The sequence below is a fragment of the Triticum urartu genome, chromosome 7A (assembly GCF_056163025.1).
Source record: "Triticum urartu cultivar PI428250 chromosome 7A, HENAU_Tu73, whole genome shotgun sequence".
Classification (NCBI taxonomy): domain Eukaryota; kingdom Viridiplantae; phylum Streptophyta; class Magnoliopsida; order Poales; family Poaceae; genus Triticum; species Triticum urartu.
Genome location: NC_141879.1, coordinates 34,584,802 through 34,595,646, shown reverse-complemented (window position 1 = coordinate 34,595,646; position 10,845 = coordinate 34,584,802). Strand labels below are relative to the sequence as shown.

The 10,845-nt window shown below is 50.8% G+C and overlaps 1 protein-coding gene across 1 annotated transcript; it reads right to left on the bottom strand.

The window, feature by feature from the left end:
* Positions 1-8,351: 8,351 nt before the first annotated feature.
* On the bottom strand, positions 8,352-10,588 carry LOC125524473 (aspartyl protease family protein At5g10770). The gene is made up of 3 exons (XM_048689525.2): positions 10,337-10,588; positions 9,994-10,250; positions 8,352-9,773 (listed from the first exon to the last, which is right to left on the bottom strand). The coding sequence occupies exons 1-3, from the start codon at positions 10,512-10,514 to the stop codon at positions 8,688-8,690; spliced, it is 1,521 nt and encodes a 506-aa protein (XP_048545482.1). The 5' UTR covers positions 10,515-10,588; the 3' UTR covers positions 8,352-8,687.
* Positions 10,589-10,845: the final 257 nt, after the last annotated feature.

Below are 10,845 nucleotides of genomic sequence, written 5' to 3'. Positions count from 1 at the left end.
ATGGTACAAGTTCACCTATGAACACTTGAAATTAGTTAGGACATCCAGTACTGATAGATGTAAATTGTGTCCAGTAGGCTTTGAAGCACCGGTTTTTCCTGTTTCTAACTCTGAATTTGATATAAACCATACTGTTGGCACAAGTGGTCTTTTGTATATGTGTTGATGCTTTGTTAATATAAAGCTATAGATGATGTTGTGATGATGCTACTTGTGATCTTCTGAAATAACCCATTGGCGACTTCATTACGCGGGGATAATGATATTGCAGGTATCCCCAGAGGCCCTTGAGTTTGTCGGAATGTCGATTAACTTCCGTTCCGGCAAATTCGGGTACTCCATATGTCCTATTTTCAGCAAAGGTCATGCTGAAATTTTCCGTGAATTTTAGCATGACTTTGCTAAAAATAGGACATATGGGGTACTTGCGACTAATGCATGGGCCGGGGTATCTTAGTACTTAGTTAAGTAGGATCAACTGCCCCGCCATTCTTGCTACATAGGTGGCAATAGAGCCAAGTGATTAGGCCCAACCTAGGGTGCCTCGGCATCGATGAACCCTAAATGATGAAAACTTAACTTAGCATTTAGGGTGCCTCAGCGTCGACAAACCATAAATGATGAAACCTTGGCTTCTATAGGGTGCCTCGGTGTCGATGAGAACCTAAATGATGTACGCTTAGGCTTTTAGCGTGCCTCGGCGTCGACAAACCCTAAATGATAAAAGCTTAGCTTTTAGGATGCCTCGGTGTCGACAAACCCTAAATGATGAGACCATGATCTTGTTCCTTGACAATAACCAACTTTTTGGCCAAACTTTTTTCCTATTTAGAGCGAAACATGGCCCACAACGATGAGGCCGGCGGTTCGGGCGGCAAGCAATTCTGGGAGCTGTCCCAGGAGTTGGAGGAAGAACCTCACCGCTATGAGGACGCCGCGGAAGACACCGATCCTGACTACACAACCCCTAGTGGTGTCGGGGATGACACCACTGATGATGGTGCCGCGGATGCCACCACTGATGATGGCGGCGCACGCAGAGATGGCAGCCAACCGAAGAGGCAACGGAAGGACCGGCGCCCGAACGTGCTCGACACCGTCAGGGAGGAATTTACTGAAGTGAACTCCGACGGGCATCCGACGGCGCCCAAACACGTTGTCAAGGGGTACTCGATTCAGCTCAGGTGCATTCTCCGGAGCACCGCCTCGATCAACACCGAGAACCTAAGGCATAAGGACCGAGGGAATTTGCGTAGCCTCCTCTTCACGAAGCTGCACGAACGATACAAGTTCCCCGCTGAGTTCGCAAACACACGCCTCTCGGGTAATAAAGTGAACGGTGCCGCCCTCACGACGATGAGCACGGCCCTGTCTACTTGGAAAAGCACGGTGAAGGCAATGATTGACAAAAGTGATAGTTATGAGAAGATCAAGGCGAAATATCCTTTGATGAGCGAAGATGACTACAAGGAGTTCAAGATCAAGTGCGAGAGCCCCGCAACCTCCGAATCAAGTCAGTGGGGGAAAGAAATGCGGCAGTTGAACATAGGGGTCCACCAACTCGGTCCCGGCGGTTACAGAGTGGCGGAGCCTGTATGGGACAAGGAGGACGCGGAGCGTGCCGAGCAAGGCCTACCACCCCGCTTCGAGAAATACAGTGACAAGCAGGCCAGGAACTTTCTCAGGGCCCGGTACAAGGAGGACCCGGTAACAAAGGAGCTTACCACGGATCCGAAGACCAAGGAGCTTGAGCTTGTTCTGGTAAGGAATACACCCCTGCGTAATTAGCTCCATATGGTTGCATTCTAATTAATCCCCAATATTTCTAAATGGTTCAAGTTCCTTCCGCAGGACAAAGAAAGCAGTTGCGCGGGGTCGTCTCAGAGCTCCCCTTTCGACACCCCTTTGAATAGGGCATTGAACGTAATGAAAAATAGGGATAAGCTCAATAAGCCGACGTCAGCTGGTCGTGTGGCCGGCAAAGGCTTGTCCACAAAATGGTCGTCATACTATGGCGTTGGTGGGCGAAAGGAGAAAAAGACCAGCTCGGAAAGCCAGTCGCGCGAGGTTGAAGCACTCAAGGCGCAAGTGGCGCGGATTCCGGAGATGGTCCAAGAGCAAGTGCAACAACAACTGGGATCGACGCTTACCGGCATTATGCCTACCTTGATTCATGGGATAACGACGTGGATTGCGGGTGGCCAACAGGGGCCGCCCCCGATTCCCAGCTTCACGGCCAGCAACTCACACAATGCGCAGGCGGCGCCATTGGTGTCTCCGACGGCGCCGGTATTGGTGTCTATGGCGGCGGCGCCATTGGTGTCTCCGGCGGTGGCGGTATTGGTGTCTCCGACGCCGGCATTGGAGCTTAATGCACCCGGGTGTACGCCGGCCGGCACCTCGCCAGCAAGTGGCCCCTCCGTCAGTTGCACGCCCGCGGTTGGCAGTGCCTCGACATTAGCCGAGCTCGACGGCATCACGGTAACTAAGCCTCTCGGTCGAGGACTTCATCTCCTTGCCTTTGACTGGGCATCCCTTACGCCCTACATGTTTTCGTAGGGCGCCGCCAACGTTCCTTGCACTCTCCTGCACTTCGTGGGCGGCGAGTTGGTCGATGTCGCCAAGGGCAGAATCGTTCAACCAGGCAACCCCATGTTTCACGGTAATCCGATGCCACCCACAATGTATAGGGTTGAAGTGGTTCGGGTGCTGCCAGGCTGCGACGAGCTGTTACCTCCGATTCGACCCGCTGGGGCCGACGAAGAAGATGAGATGACCCTCAGCGCCTGCGTAAGCTGGCCCCTGCTTTGGCCAAAGAGCCATATTCGTTTGGAGGCGGAGGACACCACCCCACAGACAAGACCGCCAGTCGTTCCGGCGCCAAGCCATGGCAAGAACGCCGCAACGCTACCAGACATGCCGGACATCCCTATGGCACAGGATCCGGACATGCATATGGCACGGGATCCGGACGATGACGACAACGACGATGGTACATTTACCAACGTCGATAAGTACTTTGCCGAACATGGGTACGGTGACGAGTTCTGCGGGCCTCCTTCTCAACAACCCAAACAAGACGACCGCGATCTAGCTGGTACGACGGAGAAACCCAATTGATACAGGCGTCGTCTGGCGTTCAGTTCTCAGGAGACACCTCCAGCTGCCGCCTTCACCGAGCCTCAGATAGCGGAGGTGCCAAATATTATCAGCCCCAACATGCTCAAGAAGGCGGTCTATGAGCAGAACTCGGTCCCATTACAGCAGATCAAGAAGAAGGGCTGGAAACGACCGACTAAAAAGGCCGCCGGTGCGAGCCAGCCGGCACCGAGTACGATCCGTGCTCAGGACGGGCCACCTTCACCTAAGGATATCTCGAGGAGGGTGCATGTGGCGGGTAGGGCGATGCTACCGGCAAATATGCTCAGTGCTGCAACCGGTGCTATGCGGAGTCTGCACGACAGTGTTCTTTCTTTGGAGAAGCGGCGTCTCAGAGAGAATGATGTGGCATACCCGGTTTTCGTGGCCAAGGTGCCAGAGGGCAAGGGCTTTGTGGATGGCGCCATCGGGGGTACGATCGTCCTGCGGTTTGATGACATCTTTGCTATGTTCAACCTTCATCCGCTGCACTACACCTTCGTTCGGCTGTTTTCGCTGAGTATGGAGATGCGGATCATTAGAGACAAGACCCCGGACATCGTGATCGTTGACCCCTTCTACATGCGTGCCAAGCTCTTGAACAGCGCTGGGGACCGCCAAGTTGCGAGTTCACACCTCGAAGACGTCATTCTGGCAAACCCAGATAAGGATAACTTCCTTGTGCCTTACTTTCCCGAGTAAGTCATCCCTTAACCGCCCCGTAACATATGATTTCTTAGATTTTGATCATTCTTTTTTTTAACATTCCGTGTTCTGTGCAGTGACACACATTGCACACTCATCCTCTTAAGCCCGAAATATTCCATGGCCACGTATTTCGACCCGGACCGTAACTCCAAGATAGACTACACAAATATCAAGAAAGTTCTTGATGATGTTCTCCCTGGCTATGCCAAATCTGGAGGCACCTTCATCAGGGCAGTTCGTAAGTACGGCAAGCACGTGTTCGCCCACAATACGACGTTCTGCTGCGTCAAGCAGCCGCCTGGCGGTCAGAAGGATGCCTACTACACCCTCCATCACATGCGGGCGATCGTAAGGGACCATCATCACCTTCTGCTACCAAATAATCTCAAAGATTGGGCTGCGAGCTTGTCGGCAATCCAGGACGCGGACATCAGACAAGAATTCTTTCGCATCCAGTCGGAGTTTGCGGACATCATCCATCAAGATGTCCTTCATACCTCGGGGCAGTTCTTCCTCAGATATCAACCGTCCAACATTGAGATAGACGGAATGCTACAAATGCAGGCTGACAACGCCCGCGATTTCATGACCATCATGACAGACGGCGGCTTCATCCACGCTCCTGTCCATGAGTCGAGTCGAAAGTAGTGATGTGTAGTTCTGAAACATTGATTGGCTCATGTTGTAATTAAACTTTAATGAATTGTATGTCTCTTTGGTTTGGGCAGTCGTTCAACTTAGATGCAATCGATGCTATTTATTAGTAGGACCATGAATCGTGCTATTAATGTCTTGCTTTTCTCTTCCGATCCTTTTGTTGCATACTTATATATTGCTTATGTATGTATTGTCTGTTGTTTGGCTTGTGCATAGAGATGCCGTCGTATGTCGTGTACAAGGGTAAGGTTCCCGGAGTCTACGACGACTGGGAGGAGTGTCGGAGATAGGTTCACCGTTTCAGCGGTAACGGTTACAAAGGGTACACCACTAGGGCGGAGGCCGAATCTAGATACGCCCGTTATCTAGAGAGAGAGAGGAGGGAGCATTGGAGGAACCGGATGAAGACCAGTTTGATCGCGATGATGCTCATCGTGATGACCGCAGCTCTCTTCTATGTGACGGTAGTTTAGATGATTGATATCGACTTGTAATGTGAAGACAAACTCGATACTCGCGGTCTCTAGACTTGTAATGTTTTATCTTTGTTCGGTCTTTTGAATTCGGAGACTAATATGATGAATTGTATTCGAAGACTAATCTTCTATTGTATTCGATGAATCTGCTGTTGCTGTGTGCTACTGTCTATATTCTGTCAAATAATATATTTTGTAACCTGCGCAAAAATCAGAAAAGTAAAAAAAACCCAAATATTAATACTAATGGCGCATCACCACAAGGTGCGCCATTAGTATGCCAAAGGATACTAATGGCGCATCAATACAGAGTGCGCCATTAGTATGCCAAAGGATACTAATGGCGCATCAAGACAGAGTGCGCCATTAGTATGCCAAGTATACTAATGGCGCATCTATCCGCAGTGAGCCATGGTGTTATATACTAATGGCCCACTGGATGGTGCACCATTAGTATACCAGATACTAATGGCGCACCAGTGGTGCGCCATTAGTAAAAATTACTAGTGGCGTGCTACCAATGGCGCACCGGTTATGCGCCATTAGTAGGCAAAACTGGTGCGCCATTAGTAGGCCTTTTTCTAGTAGTGACGGGAAAAAAGCAAAAGGCGCCAGAGCCGGGAAAGAAGCGAAAGGCTCCAGAGCCGCTGCTGAAGGTATGGAAAACGAGGTTTGTTTTCTGGGACTTCCCGTACTGGAAGATCCACCGTGTGCCTCACAGCCTTGATGCCATGCATATCACGAAGAACGTGTGCGAGAGTCTGCTTGGTACCCTACTCAACATGCCAGAGAGGACCAAAGATGGGCCGAAAGCAAGGGCAGACTTGAAATCAATGGGCATCAGGCAGGAGCTTCACGCTAATGATGATGATGATGATGAGGCGAAGCAGGACACAGGAACTCGTCGCAAAGGCAAAAAGGCCAAGAAGACCGGAAGTGACTACCCTCCTGTGTGCTTCACTCTAAGTCAGGAGGAGATCGAGTAGTTTTTCACCTGCCTCGTAGGAGTAAAACTTCCTTACGGTTACGCAGGGAAGATAAGCAGATACCTAGACCCAGCGAAGCAGAAGTTCAACGGGATGAAGTCTCACGACTGCCACGTGCTGATGACGCAGATACTTCCAGTTGCAATCCGTGGGATCATGGACGCGCACGTCCGTGAAACGCTATTTGGCCTATGCAACTTTTTCGACGTCATCTCTCAGAAGTCGATTGGCGTGAGGCAACTCAGAAGGCTATAGGAAGAGATCATGGTGATACTATGCGAGCTTGAGATATACTTCCCGCCCGCATTCTTCGACGTTATGGTGCATCTGCTGGTCGATATCGTGGAGGATATCATCCAACTCGGGCCGACGTTCCTGCACAACATGATGCCGTTCGAAAGGATGAATGGTGTCATCAAAGGATACGTTCGCAACATGTCACGTCCAGAGGGAAGTATAGCCAGGGGCTTTCTGACCGAAGAGTGCATCTCCTACTGCACGAATTATCTAGGCATCGAGAACCCCGTTGGTCTGCCCGTCAACAGGCACCTCGGCAGGCTCGCTGGATGGGGTCACCGTGAGGGTCGCCGCGAAATGCGTGTCGACTTCGAGGGTCGACTCGCCGACTTTGAAAGAGCAAACCTAGTCGCGCTACAACACATAGATGTGGTCGATCCTTGGGTAGTAGAGCACAAAACCTTTATTGAGAAGACGTACAATGACCGAGGCCAACAGAGGACGGACGGAGATATAATCAAAGAGCACAACTCATGTTTCACGCGTTGGTTCAAGCAGAAGCTTCTGTAGTACCCTTTACATGAGGATTCTTCCGCGGAAGAACAACTCATATTCACCTTGTCACAGGGCGCCGAGCACAACTTGATGACCTATGAGGCGTACGATATCAACGGCCACACATTCTACACCGAGGACAAGGACATGAAGAGCGATGGTTATTAGAACTCCGGGGTAACGATGGAATCCTACACCGGTAACGACAAGGACAAATACTACGGAAGGATCGAGGAGATCTGGGAGCTGAGCTACGCTGGAGAGAAGGTCCCGATGTTCCGTGTCAGATGGGCCAAGAGCGTCCTAAAAGAAGACCGGTATTTCACCATCATGGTTATACCCGAAGCCAAATCCAAGACCGCGGGCGCAAACGTCACCGCAAAAAATGAGCCATGGGTACTGGCTTCCCAAGTGGACCAATGCTTCTTCATTACCGACCCGTCAAAGCCCAGTCGTGTTGTCGTGAGGAGAGGCAAAAGGAAGATCATCGGAATGGATGGAGTAGCCAATGAGTAAGACTTCGACAAGTACGGAAGATCATCGGAATGATGAAGACCAGTTTGATCGCGATGATGCTCATCATGATGACCGCAGCTCTCTTCTATGTGATGGTAGTTTAGATGATTGATATCGACTTGTAATGTGAAGACAAACTCGATACTCGCGGTCTTGAGACTTGTAGTGTTTTATCTTTGTTCGTTCTTTTGAATTCGGAGACTAATATGATGAATTGTATTCGGAGACTAATTTTCTATTGTATTCGATGAATCTGCTATTGCTGTGTGCTACTGTCTATATTCTGTCAAATAATATATTTTATAACCTGTGCAAAAATCAGAAAAGTAAAAAAAAACAAATATTCATACTAATGGCGCATCACCACAAGGTGTGCCATTAGTATGCCAAAGGATACTAATGGCGCATCAAGACAGAGTGCGCCATTAGTATGACAAAGCAGATGGTTACATATGGCCCCCGGGGGGCATACTAATGGCGCATGGTGTTACATACTAATGGCGTACTTTCTGATGCGCCATTAGCATACCAGATACTAGTGGTGCGCCATTAGTAAAAAATTCTAGTGGCGTGATACTAATGGTGCACCGGTAGTGCGCCATTAGTAGGCAAAACCGATACACCATTAGTAGACCTTTTCCTAGTAGTGGACTGCTCTTGTGCAACAGCTGGACTCTTCTCCAACGTGGCTACGCACTACTATTTTCCCAACGATTTCCGAAATAGATGACCTCCTCCACAACATGACACTCGGTGATGGTGCTGCGATTGGAAACGTCTCTTCTTTCACCCCGCCGTATATTTTCATATCCCCTCTCTTAGGGCTTGTCTCTCAATATTTCTTACAAGCAGTTGATCTACGCATGGTATCGCAATACCAGATTGCATGTCTAGTATGTTTGTTTGTTCGAACATCATGTTTAACCAGTTCATCATGATTTATCAATCGCATATCTAGATTTATTTCTATGAAAAATTGCTCCAATATTCAACAAATAGTATGGTCATCCATGATAATCTTTGCTGCAATTTGAACTGATATCCAGTCAACAATTTTTTTTTAAAAAGGGTCAAAGTATGATAGATGAGCATGAATATTTTATAATGTGTCATACATGGTGAACAATACTTGATCATTTCAGGATGATCATAGCGTACAACTCGAAGAAGTACTAAATGTAAAACAGTCCAGTAAATAAATATTAAGCTTCAGCTCACACAAAGATATAGCACACAAAATACTTGTCAAAATGGAGATACAGCAAACAAAACAAGGATCAAATGGGCTTATTTTGTCGGCCATAGGTCAAAGGCCAATATATAGATATGCCCCCAGTGCAGCTCAAACGGCGGTAGATAAATGGAGGCTCAAGCAGCTAGCCCATGGATCGAGCAAACAAGTCCGGTAGGTAGCTCAGCACGCGCCACCGCGGAACCCGACGGCGCTGCCGCCGACGTTGTAGAGGACCTCAATGGTTCGCTGCTGGACGTTGCCGATGATCCCGGTGGAGCCGTCTCCACCTCCGGTGGAGGCAAAAGCGAGGCAGCTGTTGAAGAGAATCCCGGACGGGTCGAGCTCCACGGCGGCGCCGCCGTTGCTCTGGCTGTCGAACACCAGCGCGACCTTCGGCAGCCTCACGGTGCGGACGCTGGTGAAGTCATAGCAGGTGTCGAGCTGGCCCTTGGGCGCGGCAACGCGGTACCCGCCCATTTGGGCCCTGAACGCGGCGCGGAGTGCGCTGTACGCCGTGGGCTGGAGGCGCGTGATGACGGTGCGGGAGTCCATCACCGCGCCCGCGGCGAAGACTGTGGGCGGCACCGCGAGTCGCTGCCCGGCTACAGTGATAGCTTGCAGGCGCACGAGGTAGAGCGACGGGGATAGCTTGCTCCTGAGCATGGGCGTTAGTATGTACCTGGAGGCGGCCACCCTCGGCACGCCGAGGACGAAGAAGCCACGGTGGCTCTCCGTCGGCGGGACGCAGTAGGAGAAGACGTTTCCGTGGGTCCCCTTTGTCTGCGACAACAGCGACTGCACGCCCCGGCCGAGCGCCATGATCCCGGCGGTCGTGTTGCTGAAGACGCCGGGGCGCTGCAGGGCGTGGCTGCACCCGAAGCGGAAGTTATTGACCACACCGGCCGGAGTAGGGGTGAGGGTCAGCACATCGGAGATGTAGGTGCCTGACGAGGCTGAGCCGTCGCGGTACTGAACGCGGTATTGGCACTGGCCGGAGTTGGGGCCGCCGGTGCAGCCGTTGGCGTAAGGGCCGAGCTGGCGACAGGTCGGGGAGGTGCAGGGGAAGGTGGCGGATGTAACGGAGTTTCTTGGGTCGTACAGGACGTCCGTCTGAGGGTGGCACTGCGGCTGCGGGCAGGGCGCACACTGCACCCACGGCACGTCACTCGCCGTGTCGATCACCATTCTTTGGGTCACGCCGGGCAGCCTCCCGCTCCCGCCGGTGGCTGCCAGATCAAGCCCAGACAACGACGATGGCGTAGCCGACTGCAATCAATCAATTAATTTCACGATCAACTGATAGTAGAGACAAAGTGCTTGAAATAACTCGTAAATTTTAATTGTGGTTTAGTGATGCTTTGAGGTCAAAGTCAAATCATCATCTCATCGATAAGACACTGCTTCATACTGTATTTATACATAATTACGCAAACTAATTAAAATTACACTAGCGTTTCTCTTAAGTTGCACATGAGTTGTAGCTCACCTGTCCTAGTCCGTTATTTGTGGAGGCGTCGGTAGACATCTGTTGGGTATTGGCTGGCTGAGACGGCGCCAAAGGCTGGGTGTCGCCGATGACCTTTTTCTGGATGTAGCTCGCGCGGTTCCGGTCCCACAGGAGCGCGTCAGGCACAGATGACGGCGGCGCCGTAGTTTCCCCCTCCGAGGAGCACGGGCCATAAGGACGGCTCAGCGGCATCCAGACGCCGCCGGTAAGGTTGCCGCTGGCGCCCGACGGCCTCACTGCATGAAAATCATTAACACATTACAGTTACGTACGTCTACATCAACAACGGGAGTATATATTAGTGATGGATTGATCTAGGCACCCCTGTGGCCTTGGCAGACGGGACTTGGCTCGAGCGAGCTAGTTTCCACGACGACATAGTAGCTGAGCTCGTCGTCGACGCCTGCTGCTGCGGCTGCATGGGCAGTGTCGACGGATGATGATGTAGGAGAGGAGCTAGAGCAGAGAAGCAGCAGCAGTAATGCCACGACGGGAGCCATTAATTGCTGGCTTGGCTAGGTTTGCTAGGGATACCAACTTGTGTGTGATGATGGATGCTTCGTTGCACATGCTCTAAGTCGTATTATATAGAATAGGCGATCGATAGGGCGGCTTACAACATTCCACCTGACCTTTGGCCCCATTACAAGTGGAGCATTTCTAATAAAAGCACTCTGCATGTGCGCTGCTACAAAGCTATTAGAAACGAGAGACGTTTTTTTTTTCAATAAAGGAAATATATTAATATCACGGAGATATCAATTATGTCAAGAAAAAAAACAATACGGATGCACACAGCCTAAACACAAGAGAAAAAACAAACCCACTACA